Genomic DNA, 20,011 nt, shown 5'->3' with positions numbered 1-20,011 from the left:
AGGCAATGGGGTCACACAGCTAGGAAGTGTCTGAGGCCAGATTTGAACCTAGGACTTCCCATCTCCAGTCTTGGCTCTCTATCCACTGAGTCACCTACTTGCTCCTGAGCTGTTATTTTTTGAAAGTCCATAACATTTTGTTGTTGGTCAGTCACGTCTTCATGATATGTCTTCATGACTTTTTATGACTCCATTTGGGCTTTTCTTGGCAGAGATGCTGGAGTTGTTTGCCATTTCCTTCTCCAGCTCATTTTATAGATGAGGAAACTGAGGCAGAGTTAAATGACTTGTCCCAGGTCATACAACTACTAAGTGTCTGAGGTCACATTTGAACTCCAGTCTTCCTGACTCTGAGCCTGGCACTCCATCCACTGTGCTACTTGGCTGCCTTGAAAATAATTCTGTGATATGTATGTATTCATTAACACAAGATGTGTCAACCTTGTGCTATGTTGAAATACTTTTCTGGGGATGTTAGGAGATATTTTGCATATAGTTGTTATTGTTATCATTCAGTTGTGCCCAACTCTTCATGACCCCATTTGGATTCTTGGCAAAGGTACTGGGGTAGTTTGCAATTTCCTCCTTCAGCTCATTTTACAGGTGAGGAAACTGAGGCAAACAGGGAAAAAGACTTGCCCAGGGTCACCTAGTTAGCAAGTATCTAAGGCTTGTATGAACTCAGGTCTTCATGACTCCTGGTGCTCTATCCACTTTACTATCCAGTTGCCCACATATAAAATGTGGACTTTATAAAGTAAAATAAATACATAAAACTGAGAGGGGACACAATTTCAATTCAATGATTGGCTTCATTTCAATCTGGGGACACTGTCCACTAGGGAAGTCTGACCTGACCCAAATCACCCCCAAATGGAAGGTAACCAATCATGCATCTTGGGGGTGGCAGGGACCCCAGCAGAGGAAACTCATAAGAAATGAGATGTAATTATTTGGTTGGTTGGAATACCCAGCTATTCGGCCAATCTAAGCATCTTCTAGCTCTGAAAGAATGAGGAACCGTCTTGCTAAAGTAACCATGCTGGGGGCAGCAGGGTAGCTCAGTAGATTGAGAGCCAGGCCTAGAGATCCTTCAAATCTGGCCTCAGATACTTCCTAGCAGTGTGACCTTGGGCAAGTCATTTAACCCCCATTGCCTAGCCCTTACCACTCTTTTGCCTTAGAAACAATAAATAGGCTCACTGAAAATGCTTCTTAGTAGACTTCTGAGGAGTTCTGAGATCTACCCTCTCACTCAGATTTCTTGTCAGAAGCTCTTTTATTTCTCTTTCAGATAGTTTTGGGGTAGCTGTTGAACCAGAAAATAGAATGTAAAAAAAAAAAAGTAAACTCAAGGAATTTGAGGTAAGGAGACAAGGTAGTTAGGGCGGCCTAGTGGAGAAGAGTGCTGAGGCTGGTATCAGGAGTTCAAATCTGGCCTCAGACAATTCCTTGCTATGTGATTCTAGAAAAGTCACTTAATCCTGTTTGCCTCAGTTTCCTCATTTGAAAAATGAGCTGGAGAAAAAAATGGCAAACCATTCTAGTATCTTAGCTGTGTTATCCTAGGCAAGTCACTTAAACTTGCTTGCCTCATACCACACTCAAAGCCTGGAAGATGTGTATTTGAATTCCATGAGAAACCTCTGATTTTTTTTCATCTATCTCCATTTTTTTCATCTATCAAATAAGGATAACAATATCCTTTGAAGAATTGATGTGAGGTCCAAATAAGCTAATAGATATAAAGCTCGTTGCAAATTTTAAAGTGCCATATGTTTTAGTTTCTAGAAGCCCATAGGGAGAGGGACCCTATTGGTACTGTTCCTGGTACCTGGCAAGGAAACACACTTTCTCTGCAATTTAGATTCATGGAGTTGCCTAGAGCACTAAAGCAAAACAAACAGAACCAAAACAAACAAACAAACAAAAAAAAACAATTTAAACTTCAAATAGGACAAATAAATAAAATATAAAATGAGAAGTGAGGAACCCCCATAAAATAAATAAACACTAGAATGGCTAAAATAAATTATTCTCATTTAAAAAAAAAAACATTCATAGAGAGGCACACAGAGTGCTGTTGATTTATTTTCAGAGAAGAGACCACCTTGAGGAACAATGGCTTTGGATGGAGTGATGGCCAGCCCAGAGTGTAAGTCAATTTCACACCAAGTGCCTGCTGGGAAAAGGGAGAGTGACAGCAGGAGATAAACAAAAGGTGAGTACCAGACCTGAAAGGGACTTGAAGGCTCCTGTCCAACCTCTTTCATTTTACTGATAAGAAAGCCCAGAGCTTATGACCAACTACAGGAGAAAAAACGGCATGGTAAGTTGCCCAAGAAAACGGATAATTCTGTAATTTTGCCCAGGAGCTCTCTGATGTAAGCTTCCTGCCACTGAGTACTGTTTAGGTGACTGCCTTTTGCCAACTCTGTATCTGGGGAAGTTTCTATCTATCTTGTTGCTTAAATATAGAGCATTTTATAGCTGGGGTTGTTCCTCTGGATTTTAGCAGAAATGTAATTTACATTTATAAATAAGATGACTAAAGAATGTTCCTTTATAGAGTGTAAGAAATTGGTGAATTGGTCCAGTGGGTCTATTGGTCAAGAAGTCAAAGCTAGGTGGCACAGCAGAGCAAGTCCAGGGACTGAGAGTCAAGATCAGAACTGAGTTCAAATGCTACCTCAGTATTATTAATGTGCCACCCCAGGTAACCATTTACTTTCAGTCTGTTTCTCCCTATAAAAAGAGGGGAGATTTGGAGTGGATCTCTTCTAAGTGGTATGCTCTAGGGTTACACATTCTAAGAATTTACAGGCTAGGGGCCAGGATAAAATAATCCCTATTTTTCTGAAGCATTATCATCTCCCATGGAGACAGCTAGCTGGCCCCAGGTGGAAAAGAGCCTGGCCTTGGAGTCAGATAGACTCATCTTAAATTCAAATCTGGCTTCACATTTCCTAGCCCTGTGATCCTGGACACACTTCACCCTTCGTGCCACAGTTTCCTCGTCTATAAAATGAGCTGCAGAAGGAAATGGCAAATCGCCCCAAGATCTTTGCCAAGAAAACCCCAAATGGGTGTTAACTTGGAAATAACACAGAACTATTAAATAGTCAGAAAAACCAAGTCTTTAATCAGGATAGGGATAAGTCCAATTTGGCCCTTTACTCAGAGTCGGCGCCACAACCTTTTCAGGGTGCAAACCCTGAACTCTGGGGATGTTATCCCTAGGGAGCGCCACAACGCTAGATGGCAACTCCGAGGAACAAAAGAATTTGGGGAACTTATATACCATTTGGGAAATCCAGGGGCAGGGAAAGATGACTGGGAAACATCACTATAACTACAAGGAAAATGGGAGTGTTCAAACTACACTGACAAGATACAATCAAGCTAGGGGAAAGAATCATAGCTAGAAGCTAGGGTGCAAGAGAAGGGGGCTGCTTACAATAGTTACTAAAGGATGGTTCATGCCCAGGTCTGACCTTCCTGAGAAAGGTTCTAATACAATAGGGGGATGCTACCTAAAACAAAGAATGTCTTTAGCATATGCTTATCTCACCCAACCAGGATTATCATTTCTCTTCAGGGTAGATTCTCATGGGAACAGGGAACAAGGACAAGCTTTTGGGGTCTCCAATCTACAAGCTCAATCTAAAATTGGGGTTCATCAGATCCCACTAGGCCACAAGTTTGGGATTCCTAAGTTGACATGGGGTGAAGAAGAAAGGCCTGAACCATAGAGGGACATGGCCTCCACTTCCAGATTTTCATCAACCACCACAGAAAGAAACCTTAAAACGTTCCTGGAATACAACACCCATTCCTATTAAAAACACTAGAAAGCATAGGAATAGAAGGGTCATTCCTAAAAATAATAAAACAGTATATATCTAAAACCATCAGCTAATATCATCTGCAATGGGGATAAACTAGACGCATTCCCAATAAGGTCAGGAGTGAAACAAGGATGCCCATTATCACCTCTACTATTTGACATTGTACTAGAAACACTAGCAGTAGCAATTAGAGAAGAAAAAGAAATTGAAGGCATCAAAATAGGCAAGGAGGAGACCAAGTTATCACTCTTTGCAGATGACATGATGGTCTACTTAAAGAATCCTAGAGATTCAACCAAAAAGCTAATCGAAATAATCAACAACTTTAGCAAAGTTGCAGGATACAAAATAAACCCACATAAATCATCAGCTTTTCTATATATCTCCAACCAGCTCAGCAGCAAGAACTAGAAAGAGAAATCCCATTCAAAACCACCTTAGACAAAATAAAATACCTAGGAATCTACCTCCCGAGACAAACACAGGAACTATATGAACACAACTACAAAACACTCTCCACACAACTAAAAGTAGACTTGAGCAATTGGAAAAACATTAACTGCTCATGGATAGGACGAGCCAATATAGTAAAAATGACCATCCTACCCAAACTTATTTATCTATTTAGTGCCATACCCATTAAACTACCAAAATACTTCTTGACTGATTTAGAAAAAACCATAACAAAGTTCATTTGGAAGAACAAAAGATCAAGGATATCCAGGGAAATAATGAAAAAAACCACATATGATGGGGGCCTTGCAGTCCCTGACCTTAAACTATATTACAAAGCAGCAGTCATCAAAACAATTTGGTACTGGCTAAGAAACAGAAAGGAAGATCAGTGGAATAGACTGGGGGAAAGCGACCTCAGCAAGACAGTCTATGATAAACCCAAAGATCCCAGTTTTTGGGACAAAAATCCACTATTTGATAAAAACTGTTGGGAAAATTGGAAGACAGTGTGGGAGAGACTAGGAATAGATCAACACCTCACACCCTACACCAAGATAAATTCAAAATGGGTGAGTGACTTAAACATAAAGAAGGAAACCATAAGTAAATTAGGCAAACACAGAATAGTATACATGTCAGACCTTTGGGAGGGGAAAGACTTTAAAACCAAGCAAGACATAGAAAGAATCACAAAATGTAAAATAAATAATTTTGATTACATCAAATTAAAAAGCTTTTGCACAAACAAAACCAATGTAACTAAAATCAGAAGGGAAACAACAAACTGGGAAAAAATCTTCGGAGAAACCTCTGACAAAGGTTTAATTACTCAAATTTATAAAGAGCTAAATCAACTGTACAAAAAATCAAGCCATTCTCCAATTGATAAATGGGCAAGGGACATGGTTAGGCAGTTCTCAGATAAAGAAATCAAAACTATTAATAAGCACATGAAGAAGTGTTCTAAATCTCTTATAATCAGAGAGATGCAAATCAAAACAACTCTGAGGTATCACCTCACACCTAGCAGATTGGCTAACATTACAGCAAAGGAAAGTAATGAATGCTGGAGGGAATGTGGCAAAGTCAGGACATTAATTCATTGCTGGTGGAGCTGTGAACTGATCCAACCATTCTGGAGGGCAGTTTGGAACTATGCCCAAAGGGCGACAAAAGAATATCTACCCTTTGACCCAGCCATAGCACTGCTGGGTCTGTACCCCAAAGAGATAATGGACACAAAGACTTGTACAAAAATATTCATAGCTGCGCTCTTTGTGGTGGCCCAAAACTGGAAAACGAGGGGATGCCCATCAATTGGGGAATGGCTGAACAAACTGTGGTATATGTTGGTGATGGAATACTATTGTGCTAAAAGGAATAATAAAGTGGAGGAGTTCCATGGAGACTGGAACAACCTCCAGGAAGTGATGCAGAGCGAGAGGAGCAGAACCAGGAGAATATTGTACACAGAGACTAATACACTGTGGTATAATCGAACGTAATGGACTTCTCCATTAGTGGTGGTGTAATGTCCCTGAACAACTTGCAGGGAGCTAGGAGAAAAAAACACTATTCATAAGCAAAGGATAAACTGTGGGAGTAGAAACACCGAGGAAAAGCAACTGCCTGAATACAGCGGTTGAGGGGACATGACAGAGGAGAGACTCTAAATGAACACTCTAATGCAAATATTATCAACATAGCAATGGGTTCAAATCAAGAAAACATGTAATGCCCAGTGGGTTTACCCCTCGGCTATGGGGGGTGGGGGGGGAGGAAAAGAAAATGATCTATGTCTTTAATGAATAATGCTTGGAAATGATCAAATAAAATATTAAAAAAAAAACTCAAAAAAAAAACGTTCCTGGAAAGCAAGATCCCCCCCCCCATTGGTCCAGTTCTTTTCCTTTACGGTCTCAGCATTTCTAGAGGGCAGACTGCCTCCCCTCCCCCCTGAGGCAGAAGTCTACACGGATAGAAATCTAGGGGGTTCCTTTCATGTTTTAGACAAACTGGAGCTTTCTAGAAAGGATCCGCGAACTTGGAATGACTCAGCTTCCCGGGAAGCCTTCCTTGATGACCCTCCTCGGCCCAAGCCGCCGCCATCCTCATCGCCTCGCCCCTCCCCCGCTCCCCTCCTCCGCTCCCCTCCTCCAGCCTGTGGGCAGGTTTTTATGAAGCGCCTACTAGGATAGGGCCAGGCGCTACGCTAAGTGTGGGGAGAGCTACAGGGCCCGGGGTTGACCCCTGGCCCTGGAGCGAGGGAGGGCGGGATAGCACGGACAGACAGATTGGGAATCAGGGGGAGGAGCCGCCCGCTCCTCGGAAAACGCCCCACCGTGCCACCGCGCGCCCCTCGCCCTCTGCGGGGGGCGGAGCCGTGGGGTGCCCAGACCCGGCTTAGCGCCGGAAGAGGAAGCCTTGAGTTTGGCCTTGGGAAGCGGCTGGCGATCGCGGAGGCGGACAGGTGCGCTGCGCCTGGGCTACGATGCGAAGCGGCTGGGGCGCCCCGGGCTAGCAAGCTTCACCCGCTACTATGGGGCTGCTCGGGCCCCAGCTTCTGGCTCTGCTAGGGCTAGGGCTGGGGCTGGGGCTGAGGCTGGCTGGGGCTGGCGAGACGCCGCTGAACTCTAGTTTAGGTAAGGAGCGAGTTGGAACTGGCGGGGAGTGGGGCTGGGCGCCTTGCCAGTTGTATTTTGGACTTTTTTTTTTTTGAGCCGTGCTAAATGCATTATTTCTTGCAACAGCTATCTTTTAGATTTTGTTTTTTAAAAATTAAAAATTCGATATTTTAAAATCTTACGTGCATTAAAAAAGCTTAGCAAGAAGAAGTCGAGGCCTGCGTTTCCATCCTGGTAAGAAAGATCAGTTGTTTTCAGAAGGGGCTCTGCCCCACGGGAATCCTCTGCCAAGCCTCCTCCTCGCTGTCGGTACTCTAGAGCTGGGACAAGAGCTAGAGGGATCCCTGTCTTTTGGCACCCCTTTCCTGGGACGCTGGAACCCGGGGTCTTGGAGCGGCCTCATTTCTGGTTTTCGCATGCTCCAAACTGGGACCCGGACCGTAGGCAAGTTAGTTCAGGTGCAAAAATAATGGGGTGAGAGTCCCTGGAGAATAAGATGAATCCAAATTTGGTGTTGTGTCTTAGAGCAGTCATTTTCGAGAAATTTGCTTTGTTTTGTTAAGAAGTGTCATGTGGAGAATTGGTCTTTATAACTGTGTCATGTGCCTTGTGCATGCGATCTGACAACAATTTCTGCTTTGTTCCTTTTTTTTTTTCCATACTATTTGGGAGAGATCGTCTGACTGCCTTAAATGCTGTTAACGTGCTTTCGATATTTGGGATCTGAAGGAGTATCTTTAATGCGAGCAAATAAAACGTTCCGAATGATCAGAATTTCAGAAATGCCAACCTTTTGCAAAACTGTTGCACAACTGGAGTTTTTCTTGTTTTGGGAGCATTGCTTTGACTCAAAGATGCCGTTGAGGAGCAGTTTATAAAGCTGTCACAGGACCTTTGTGTAGTATTTAGAAGCTTCCTCTCTTTTAATCTAGATGTCGGTGAGGTTGCCAGAGGATGATAATCTGGTATGTCACCAAACTAGTTAGTTCAGTCTGTCATCTGTCAGGTGATGCAGGGCTAGAACTAGGGCCTTCTGGTCCCTAGTCCTGTGTTCTTTCCACTATATCAAGATCGAGATATTATAGGCACCTCTTACAACTGTGACCAATAATGGAGGTATGTTTTGCATGATAATACATGTAGAACCCAGATCAAATTGCTTACAATGGGGGTGGGGGTGGGGATGGGTGGAAGAGAAGGGAGGAAGAGAGACAGTTTGGATCTTACAATTAAAAAAAATGAATGTTGAAAATTGTTTTATGTAATTGAGAAAATAAAATATCTTTAAAAATAAAAAAGAAACATTAAAAAAGATATACACATTTTGTCAATTAAAAAAACAATACTGACAAATAACTAATCGGAAGTACTTGCTATTTTTTTGGTGGAAATTTGGCATTACATTAATTTTTTTAAAACCCTTACCTGCTATCTTAGAACCAGTATTGTGTATTGGCATTACTCTTATTATTTTTTTTAACTCTCAGCTGCTGTCTTAGAATCAGTATTGTGTATTGGTTCCAAGGTTGAAGAGTGGTAAGGACTAGGTGACTGGGGCTAAGGGACTTGCTCAGGGCCACACAGCTAGAAAGTATCTGAGGTGCATTTGAACCTAGACCCCCCCACCTCTAGGCCTAGATATTTATTGAACTATCTAGCTGTCCCTTTAATTTACTTCAAAAAATTTACTTAAGAAAAAACACCTTATATTCTATCTTAGAATCAATAGTAAATAATGGTTCCAATGCAGAAAAGCATGAAAGGCTAGTCAATGGTGGGGTTAAAGTGACTTGCCCAGGGTCACACAGCTAAGAAGGGTCTGAGGCCAGATTTGAACCGAGTTTGGCATTATTTTTACCGTGAAGAGTTTGCTCAATAACTGAATGAAAAAACTGTGAATTAACAGAGGCAAAAGTCTTAAGACTCAGATTTTAAGTTTCCCTTCTAACACTAACTGACCTTTGACTATAGTCAAGACTCCTTATGCTTTGCTCTTCTGGATATTTTTTTCACTAAAACCAATTTACAGAGCTGATGTTGATCCACATAGAAGAGGAAATTCCTTACATCATTGAAATCTAGCCTTTCCTCCCTAGGAAAAAAACCCCACCTAAACCAAGGACCCCATGCCATTGAGCACTGCTTAAAGTTTTCTGATCTTTTCCTTCTTTTTTTTATTTTTTTAATTTTTTTTTTTAAACCCTTACCTTCTGTCTTGGAGTCAATACTGTGTATTGGCTCCAAGGCAGAAGAGTGGTAAGGGCTAGGCAATGGGGGTCAAGTGACTTGCCCAGGGTCACACAGCTAGGAAGTGGCTGAGGTCGGATTTGAACCTAGGACCTCCCATCTCTAGGCCTGGTTCTCAATCCACTGAGCTACCCAGCTGCCCCCTGATCTTTTCCTTCTTATCTCTTCTTTTTGATTCCCTATAGCATCTCTTCTGTTGTGCTCTTCTTGCTTTTCCTCCAGAGGGAATGTTCCCTCTGTTAACAAAGAGACATTTTGACATCTATATGTGAGCCAACGATGAATAAAGAAACTTAAAAAAGATCTTAATTTAGCACAAGCATCATCAGGATTTTTATGCATCTCATAAAACCAGGATTTGAGATGGAGACTCCCTGGAATTCTTTCCCAACGATGTTAGTGCTCCCCAAAGACAAGTAACAGATGGGTGGCTCCATTCTTTGGGTAGCATAGACTAGTAGCTGTTACTTGAACAATTCTTCAACATTGGCAAATATTTAATTTCATTATGTATAATTTCATGAATGCCTCAGAGCCCTTAGTAACCAACTGGTGGAGACCTCTGGAAGGCACACACTATGAAAGTTATCAAGGTCTGGAGATATCAAAGGCAGGATTTGAGTTCAAGATTTCTTGACTTAAAGCCCAGGACTCCCTTCCCTGGAGTTTATGGGCCCTTAGCTAGTCACTTAGCATTAATTAAATGTTTTACTATATGACTGGCACTGTGTTGAGCCCTTGGGAATACTGAGAAGTTCTGGAGTAGTGCAGCCAGGTGGGGAAGGAGATGTGGAATTCTCAACCTGGTCTGTGAGATTAGAGATCCTGGAGGATGAAGAGGCCTCAAAAAAGAGCTTCTGAGAGGCAGCTGGGTGACTCAGAGGATTTCAAGTCAGGCCTAGAGGCAGGAGGTTCTAGGTTCAAATTTGGTCTCAGACACTTGCTAGCTGTGTGACCCTGGCCAAGTCATTTAACTCCCATTGCCTAACCCTTACTGCTCTTCTGCTTTAGAACCAATATATAGTATTAATTCTAAGGCAGAAGGAAAATACTCAATGCCAGAAGCAGTCTGGTGTCCCAGATGTCTGGGCAGTTTTTAAGGCTGTAAACCTTAGAACTTCACTGGGATTTTTGGGACACCCTGTATGAAAAGAGGGCAGTTTTAGGTTTTCCTAGCTTAGAATTGCACTGAGCCTTTTGGGACACCTGCATCAGCCTCAGGTAGAAGCATTCTCTGAGTTGTTACACAAGGCCTTTGACCCCCAAAAGGCATGGGAAAATACACAGTGCTTCCTTTGCTGATGTGGGTGACTGTGGGTGTGGAACATAGCATATACCCGTCAGAATCTGTTGATGCATTGATGTAGTTTTGCTGATTTTTAAATTTTAAAATATTCTTTGTGACACAAGATGACTCCTACTCTCTGGGTAGGGAAAGCTTGGGGGTTGCTTCAACTCCCCCAATTTTTGAAGATGAAAGTGATGTGAAAACAAATATCAGTTGACATTTAAAAGAAAAAAAAAGTCAAAGAAAGAGAAGCTGTGTTGGAATGGAGAGGACCCAGTTAATCTCGGCTGGGCAAACACCTGGGATCAAGCTACTTCAACTCCATTGGCCTCAGATTCCTTATCTGTAGGTTTGACTAGATCCCAGTCCAAAACCACCACAACCCCCTGAGTAGAGCCTCTGATTTTAACAAAAAATGAACATATAAACCCCTGTGACTGGACTCAAATTCTACTCATATGTGGCCCTTGGGGAGCCTTCTTTGCCTTGTTTGTGGCCCTGATTGTCCTTTAATTTGACCCTGCTGGACTATATATGCCTTCAGAGGTCCTGCTTGGCTCTAATCTGAGATGGCCTGAGTTTAGCCTGTCCTGGCCTCTCAGGGACTGAGGTACCAGGAGCTGGAGCTTTGTAGGGGAAGACTATGAATTTATGAATCAAGCTTGTGGGGAAAAAGAGTCATGAGTGCCCTCCAGAATCCTGGGTAGATGGGATTCTTGAGGGTTTTTTTTTTTTGAGGAGTTTGGGAGAAGAGCAAGGGTTGACTGTGCCACTTTCTCCTTTTCAAAAATCTTCTGACTCCAGGTTTGATGTCCTTGATGTCTTTTTTAAAAATTAAATTAAATTTACTTAAATTTTTTTATCCATGTTATTCATTTTTGTATGTGATCTTATAAAACACAAACCCAAATAAACAATTGAAAAATGGTATGTTTTCTTGTTCATTCAGACTCCAACAGTTCTTTTTCTGGAGATGGATAGCATTCTTTGTCCTAAGTCCCTCAGAATTGTCCAGGATCGTTCTAAGTCTGTCACATTTGATCATTCCATAATAGTGCTGTTAGTATGTACCATATTCTTCTGGTTCTGCTTATTTCATTCTGCATCCCTGATGCCTTTTTAAACCTGAGATCCACAGACTATCTGGGGATCCATTGAGATATTTTAGGGGACTCTGCAAATTTGGGTGGAAAAAATATTACTCATTTCTTTTCACTTACCTTTAACTAGGGCAGCTAGATGGCACAGTGAATTTAGAGTGCCAGGCCTGGAGTCAGGAAGACCTGAATTTAAATCCAGCTTCAGGATACCTTCTAGCTGCATGATCCTGGATGAGTCACTTAACCTCAGTATGCCTCAGTTTCCTTGCCAGTCAAATGGGGACAGTATTAGCACTTAGGACCTCTCCATTGCAGGAATCAAGTGAGATAATATTTGTAAACCATTTAGCATGATGCCCAGCACATCATAGTAGATGCTTAATAATTTAACATTTTAATAAATTTTAATATTTATATTATTTCTTTTTAATTGGTTATTTATATATATAGATTTTTGTGTTTATTCTCTTATTCCCCTTAGCTCAGGTACCACTCATTGCATGAGGCCTTCTTGGATTGCTTCCTTTCTCCCAGATGAAAATAATCTTTCTTTTTAGTTTCTTAAAAATTGGAAGGAAAAAAACTAAACTATTATTTTCTTTTTGTATTTTATCTCCACTAGACTAAGCTCAGAGATTTTAAAATCTTGCATTCCTAGTGTCTAGCACTGACTTGTACATAATAGGCCTTTCATTATTTGAGTTGGAGAGATAAAGAGATATAGTTGGAGAAATATAGGAGGTAGAAATGGGGGACAGTTTTTTAAATGGAGTTTTCCTCTCTTGGTTAATAAATGTAATAGCTCTTTGTCATAATCTGCCATCCTCATTAATAAAATCTTTTGAGATTAATTTTTTGTTTTTCCTCTGACCTGTGATTTTACTCTCTGAGGGAACTTTATTTTTATTTTATTTTTTTTTTATCAGTGCAAATCAGCAAACTGTTTTGCAATTTATAAACACATTTCCTGAGAGCCCACTGGAGTTATGGCTTGCCAAAGGTCACACATTTAGCTTGAATGTGCCAGAAACTATCTTCAAACTCCCAGCTCTTATTGTCTCATAATTATGATTTTGTCACTGAGCATCCAAGGCCCAGTATTCTGTCCAGTTGTTCAGTCTCAAAAAGATAGGTGATGAGCTGAAAAACAGATGACAGTGCTTAAAAAAAAATCTTTGGGGGTGGCTAAGTGGCTCAGTGATTTTAGAGCTAGATCTAGAGATGGGAGGTCCTAGGTTCAAATATGGCTTCAGCTTCTTCCTAGCTGTATGACCCTGGGCAAGTCACTCAACCCCCATTGCCCAACCCTTACTGCCTTGGAACCAATACATAGTATTGATTTTAAGGAAGAAGGTAAAGGTTTAAAAAAAAATCCCTTCCACCACATCTCATTGTCTAGAGGGATCCATCTGAGTAAATATAAAATAGAAGGGAATCTATTGAAAAATAAAAAAAAAATGAAGTAGAAATAGAGGGAATGAGTAAACACTAAATATGTCGCAGGGCCTAATTAGGATCTGATGGAGGAGCAAAAGGTAATTAGTTCTTAATTTATTTGCAGAATGAAAGAAAGAAAAATTAGCGGTGGGTGATGATTAAAAGGTGAGCTTAGATGTTGAAATGAAAAGTAGCCCTTTGCTGATGAGTCAGATTTCTGGGAAGAATTGGTAGAAAACTTTTAAAGAGTTATTGCTTGTTCCTAGGCAAGATTCAGACTGTGGCTGTTTCCAGGACTCAATTCCAAGACAATTGTAATGTAAATACTGTTTGATCTGCCTCCAGCCTCTTTGCCTGGCTCCAACTGGCAAAGTCATAAGACCTCATTAAGCCTCATGAAATCTTTTTTCATGTAATAACACTTTTCCAGGTGTGCTCAGAGGTTAAGTTTAGCCCTATTTAGACATGCTTAGTGCTGCCTTTGGGGCAGATGTCTTCCTCTCCAGGGTCTGTTTCTATGGGTAGAAATTAATAGCCTGGTGTTCTTTCCCCGGGATCTATTTAAGGGTCTGCTGCTTCCAGTTTTTTTTTTTTTTGCATTTATTAAATGATTACTATGCCCAGGAAAAAGGTAGGGCAGCTATGGTGGAGATGGCATGCAAGAGGGGTTTCAGCTGCCAGTCACATGGAAAGGTCCCTAGAGTAAAGCAGCAAAGCAGATGGTAATGCCTCTTTTTATTTATTTGTTTATTCTTTATTTAATATTCTTAAAAGTAACTTTATTTGGCAAATTACTTTTAATAACAAATTTCCATGTAAGTTTTCCAAAGTCATATAATCCAAATTGTCTCCCTCCCTCCCTTCTTTCCTCTCCACTCCTGGAGCTGGCAAGCAATTCAGTTTGGGTTATATGTGTATTATTAGCACACAAAACATACTTCCATATTGTTCATTTTTATAAGTGAATAATCATATAAAACCAAAACCCCCAAACAAACCCCCAAATAAATAAGTGAAAAATTGTATGCTTTGATCTGCATCTGACTCTAACAGTTCTTTGGAAGTGGATAACATTCTTTGCTTTAAGTCCCTCAGAATTGTCCTACATCATTGTATTGCTAATAATAGCTAAATCTATCGCAGTTAACCATTCCACAATATTGCTGTTACTATGTACAGTGTTTTCCTGGTTCTGCTGATTTCACTCTACATCAGTTCACATAGGTCTTTCTAGTTCTTTCAGAAATCATCCTGATGCACATGAAAAAGTGCTCTACATCTCTTATAATCAGAGAGATGCAAATCAAAACAACTCTGAGGTATCACCTCACACCTAGCAGATTGGCTAACATGACAGTTATGGAAAGTAATGAATGCTGGAGGGGATGTGGCAAAGCAGGGACATTAATGCATTGCTGGTGGAGTTGTGAACTGATCCAACCATTCTGGAGGGCAATTTGGAACTATGCCCAAAGGGTGCTAAAAGACTCTCTGCCCTTTGATCCAACCATAGCACTGCTGGGTCTGTACCCCAAAGAGATAATAAGGAAAAAGACTTGTACAAGAGTATACATAGCTGCCCCCATTGTGGTGGCAAAAAATTGGAAAATGAGAGGATGCCCTTCAATTGGGGAATGGCTGAACAAATTGTGGTACATGTTGGTGATGGAATACTATTGTGCTAAAAGGAATAATAAAGTGGAGGAATTCCATGGAGACTGGAACAACCTCCAGGAAGTGATGCAGAGCCAAAGGAGCAGAACCAGGAAAACATTGTACACAGAGACTGATACATTGTGGCACAATCGAATGTAATGGACTTCTCCATTAGTGTCAATGCAATGTCCCTGAACAATCTGCAGGGATCTAAAAAACACTATCCACAAGCAGAGGATAAACTGTGGGAGTAAAAACACTGATGAAAAGCAACTGCCTGACTACAATGGCTGAGGGGACATGACAGAGGAGAGACTCTAAATGAACACTCTAATGCAAATACCAACAACATGGAAATGGGTTTGAATCAAGAACATATGTGATACCCAATGGAATCGAGCATGGGCTATGGGAGAGGTGGTGGGAGGGGGAGGGAAGAAAAGAAAATGATCTTTGTTTCCAATGAATAGTGTTTGGAAATGGCCAAATAAAAATTAAAAAAAAAAAAGAAATCATCCTGATGATCATTTCTTATAGCACAATAGTATTCCATCACCACCACAAATGACAATTCGTTTAGCTATTCCCTAATTGAGGGACATCCCGTTAGTTTCCAATTCTATAAATATTTTTTGTACAAGTAGGTCCTTTCCTCTTTTTTAATGCCTCTTTTTAAATGTCATTTCCACTGATAGAATCATATTTTCTGATGTTGAACCATTTCTTAGTGCAAGGAGTTCAGAGGCAAAAACTAACTCCCTCCCTCCCTCCCTCCCTCCCTCCCTCCCTCCCTCCCTCCCTCCCTCCCTCCCTTCCTTCCTTCCTCCCTCCCTCCCTCTCTCCCTCCCTCCCTCCCTCCCTCCCTCCCTCCCTCCCTCCCTCCCTTCCTCCCTTCCTCCCTTCCTCCCTTCCTTCCTTCCTTCCTTCCTTCCTTCCTTCCTTCCTTCCTTCCTTCCTTCCTTCCTTCCTTCCTTCCTTCCTTCCTTCCTTCCTTCCTTCCTTCCTTCCTTCCTTCCTTCCTTCCTTCCTTCCTTCCTTCCTTCCTTCCTTCTTCCCTTCCTCCTTTATTCCCTTCCTCCCTTTTGCTTGGTTCTTGTCATTCAAGGCAAGTAAGGTTTCCCCTTCCTGTTTTTTGTGCATTTTCAGGAAATCAGGAAATAGAAGGAGGAAGTGGTACATATAGATCCCAACTGTCAGACTGATATTCTTCCTGAAAAGAAGTCAGCAGAAGGAATTTTTTTTTTTTAAGCACTGTTCCCTATTTTTCAGCTCATCACTTGAGCCTAAAGAATTTGACAGAACACTGGGCCTCAGATGCAGTTTAACCAATCAGGGACAAAATCATGATTATAAGGACAAGAGATCTCCTCAAATGATGAGCCCATTTGACAGATACATGCAAGCCAGCTTACTCTGGAGAGAACCAAGCCCACTTCCTAGAAACATTGGGAAGATTTTCAAGTTATGTTCATTTTTTATTTGACTTTTCATTCTTACTGACCATTCAGTTTTCTGTTAACTCCCTTTTTAAAATGATTTCAAAACTAAAATGCTAAATGAAAAAATTAAGTTAAAATTTTAAAAAGAATATTTGATCAAGAAAAAGAATAAACCAATAGTTATATTATAATAAAAATTTAAATTTTAAATAAACAATTTTTAAATTTCATAGTTTTAATTTTAAAAGGCACAACTTGGTACCAATCAAATACCATTGTCTCCTATATCTATGCCTTGGATGAACTCCCTAGTCACCTCTTTCTCAAAGAATTTCTTATTGTTATATAGTCCTTTTCAGTTGTGTTCAACTCTTTGTGACCCCATTTGGAGTTTTCTTGGCAAAAATGCTGGAGTGGTTTGCCATTTCCTTCTCTAGCTCATTGTATAGACAAGGAAGCTGAGGCAAACAGGGTCGAATGACTTGTCTAGGGTCACACAACTAGTGTCTGAGGTCAGATTTGAACTAAGGAAAATGAGTCTTCCTGACAATAGTCCCAGCACTATCCACTGTACCACCTCACTGCCCACAAGGCTATGTTTTCTCCAGGTAAGACAATAGAGAGGAAAGAGATAATTTGGCCAAAGAATGAAAAAAGGAATAAAAACTGAGGTGAGAGAGATAGGAAAACTCAATAAGACCAGAATTATTTATTGGAACTATTCTTGTTTGACAGTGACTTTGGAGCAGAAGAATGAGGCTAGAAGGTGCTTTCTTGAAAAAGATTTTTGTTTAGTTTTCTCCAGTTCCCTCTTGTCTCATGGAGGGCTTGAGCCAAGGCATTAATCACAGTTTGTTTCTCTGCTGGATGGTGACTGTATCTGTGTGTAAAGGAATGGCTCTGATGGTGCTTTTGTAAGCTGGTATTAGAAGAGCAATTATAATAATTAAAAATCACAAACAAACAAACAAAAAACCCCCTCTTCTCGTTTCAGGTCTTCTTGAATTTTCTTTGGGGAAATTTAAGCACTTCATGCTCAACAAGCCCTTTACAGAAGCTGTCTTGCATCACATTTCCAGCAACATCACATTTATAATCTTCCAAGTGCATTCTCAGTACAAGAATGTGACCATCTCTTTCTACAAGGTCTGGATGGAGAGTTCTTCCAGTTTTAATCTATTTCTGTCTTTGGATCTGCCACAAAACATTTTGTGTATGCTAAAAGAACTAAATGATGTATAAATTTTGGGTATGTTAATGGAACTAAATCTCTGCTAAAGGATAGGCTCTTTTAAAATTTTAGATTATTATTATTATTATTAAAATTCTTAAACTTCTATCAGTACTGTGTATTGGTTCCAAGGCAGAAGAGTGGTGAGGACTAGGCAATGGGGGTTAAGTGACTTGCCCAGAGTCACAGAGTTAGGAAATGTCTGAGGCCAGATTTGAACCGAAGACCTCCCATCTCTGGTCTTGGTGCTCTAGCCACTGTATCACCTAGCTGCCCTGAGATGCATTGTGTAAGGTCTTCTGTTGTTAATGAATCATCAACTTACTGGAGAGTGCCACAACAGTGTCAGCATTGTGGGCAGTGCCCAATCAGAATGGGTCCTACCTGTCATCAATATCTCTTTTCCCTTCATTACCAGAATCCTCCTTCAGGAGCTTCAGGGACAGGGGTGGACAAAGGACTAGTTTCCATTCTCAGACCAGAACAGAGCATTTGTACATGGTACCTGGGGACTTCCGAAGCTGACAACGTCTGGAGTGTGGCCATTCCACTTTCTTATTCAGAAAAGGGTAACTCTGGATTTTTGCCTCACACTTGTTTCCACAGAGTGCTTCAGCGTGAGGAGGACTCCCTTCTTTCCTTATAAGCCATATTATTTAAATATTATTTTAATTATCACTATTGTAAATGTATTATCATTTAAAATTTTATTCTAATTAATAATAATAAAATTATTATTAAATAAAATTTATTATAAATAAAAATTACTATTAATTTGCCAAGTCGCCTACCAATCATAATTCAGGTTTAGGACAAACCACCAGCTGCAACCTTAATGAGCACTCAGCTCTGTTTTTGTTCTTGCCCCAGAAATTGTATGTTGAGGGACATATCTTCCTCTCTTGTCCAGAGTTTTTTTTTCTGCTTTGAAGTAAGTTTCTCAGTTTTTCTTGTTTTTTCTTTTTCATGGTCTTAAAAAAGTGGTAGGCTTTGCTTGTCTAAACTTGTACTCAGTTGGGAGATTGGGGAAACATGATCTCTGGTCATTCAAATGTTTGTTTTACTTCCAGATCCTATCCCTGGAGGCTGCAATTTAGAGTTTGATTTCGATGTGGATCCAAACATTTACTTGGAGTATAATTTATATGAAACAATGATAAGATTTGCCCCAGCAAATCTAGGATATGCCAGGTACGTGTGTGACTCTCCCAAGTTGTTTTTAGATTAAAACCTGCTATTGGAAAGCTGCCTCGGTGGATAGAATGCAGGAATTGGAGTCAAGAAGACCTGGGTTTGAATGCTTTCTTAGACACTTATTAGTCTTGTGATGTGGAACGAGTCAATGAACTTCTGTGCATCAGTTTCCCAGTTTTTAAAATGGAGTTGATAATGACAGCAGCCTCACAGACACAGAATTGTAATGAACATTAAATGAGTTAACATAAGTAAAGCACATTGCAGACCTTCGAGTGCTATATAAATGACAGCTGTTGTTATTGCCATTGTTAGGGCATGATGAAAAGGGGTATTCTCAGACTCTGTTTGAACTTTATACATTTGGCCTACAAACATTTATTAATGGTCAATTGTGTTTCAGGTGGTCTGCTAATGGCTGGGATTCTAAAACAAAATCTATTGGACAGCTGGATGGCACAGTGGAAAGAATGATGGGCCTGGAAATAGGAAGATCTGAGTTCAAATCTAGGTGACACTTACTGACTGTGTGACCTTGGGCAAGTCACTTAGCCCTGCTTGTCTCAGTTTCCTCATCTGTAAAATGAGCTGGAGAAGGAAATGTCAAACCATTACAGTATCTTTGCCAAGAAAACCCCAAATAGGGTCAGGAAGAGTTGGACACCACTGGAACTAAAAACAGTAACAAAAAAGATTTTTAAAAAATGAAACATATCCTAGCTGTGTGACCCTGATCAGGTCACACTCCAGTTGCTTAGGCCTAACCAGTCTTCTGCTTTGGAAACAATACTTAGTTGATTTTAAGACAGAAGGTAAGAGTTTAAAAAAAATATGTTAAATATCTGATCAGTCACTTTAGCAAGACAGAAGTAGGGCTTAAATACAACTACCAAGCAGTTTTTATAGAAATAAAGGAAGATCTACACATAACAGAATTATTTAGTATTCCTGGCTATGACATACTAATATTAACAAAATATTACAAAATTCTTACAGAAACACCATACTAATGAAAATATTAAGAAATTGCTTTATAGACTTAGATGAAATAATAAAAATCCAGCAAAGGAGTAAAAGATCAAAAATATATAGGGAAACTGGCCAAAAAACCCCAAAACAGTTAAGGAGGGATGGTATTTTGCTGTTGTTCAGTCATGTCCAGTTCTACACGACTACTGTGTGACTTTGTCTGGGGGTTTTTGTTGGAAGAGATATTGGAGTACTTTGCCATTTCCTTCTCCAAAGTGTCTCCATTTTACAGATGAGAAACTGAGGTAAATAGGGTTTAAGTGACTTGCCTAGGGTTGCAGAGCTAATAAGTATCTGAGGCTGGTTTTGAACCTGGGACTTCTTCATTCCACGGTCAGCACTCTCTCTGCTATGTCACTTATCTGTGTCAGCTTTCAAATTATGTTATTAAATATTAATTATCCAAACCCTACAAAATTTTTTTGTTTTTGGAAAATGTAGTTAAGCAAAATAAATCAGATA

General features: G+C 40.4%; 1 protein-coding gene across 2 annotated transcripts in view; it reads left to right on the top strand.

Annotated features, from left to right (window-relative positions):
- The first annotated feature begins 6,273 nt into the window (after positions 1-6,273).
- The window catches only part of TM7SF3 (transmembrane 7 superfamily member 3), a 32,147-nt gene continuing 18,409 nt past the window's right edge, over positions 6,274-20,011 (top strand). Inside the window, exons 1-4 of one of the 2 annotated variants that reach the window (XM_007503926.3) lie at positions 6,274-6,946; positions 17,090-17,241; positions 17,745-17,895; positions 18,397-18,517. In XM_007503926.3, coding sequence (XP_007503988.2) covers positions 6,844-6,946; positions 17,090-17,241; positions 17,745-17,895; positions 18,397-18,517 — 527 coding nt within the window. In that variant the 5' untranslated portion in view covers positions 6,274-6,843. Of the gene's footprint in view, positions 6,947-17,089; positions 17,345-17,744; positions 17,896-18,396; positions 18,518-20,011 lie in introns of those variants that run through there. The other variant, XM_007503927.3, reaches the window with a different exon arrangement.

This window comes from Monodelphis domestica, chromosome 5 (genome assembly GCF_027887165.1).
Source record: "Monodelphis domestica isolate mMonDom1 chromosome 5, mMonDom1.pri, whole genome shotgun sequence".
Taxonomy (NCBI): domain Eukaryota; kingdom Metazoa; phylum Chordata; class Mammalia; order Didelphimorphia; family Didelphidae; genus Monodelphis; species Monodelphis domestica.
This window is presented reverse-complemented; position numbering and strand designations above follow the sequence as displayed.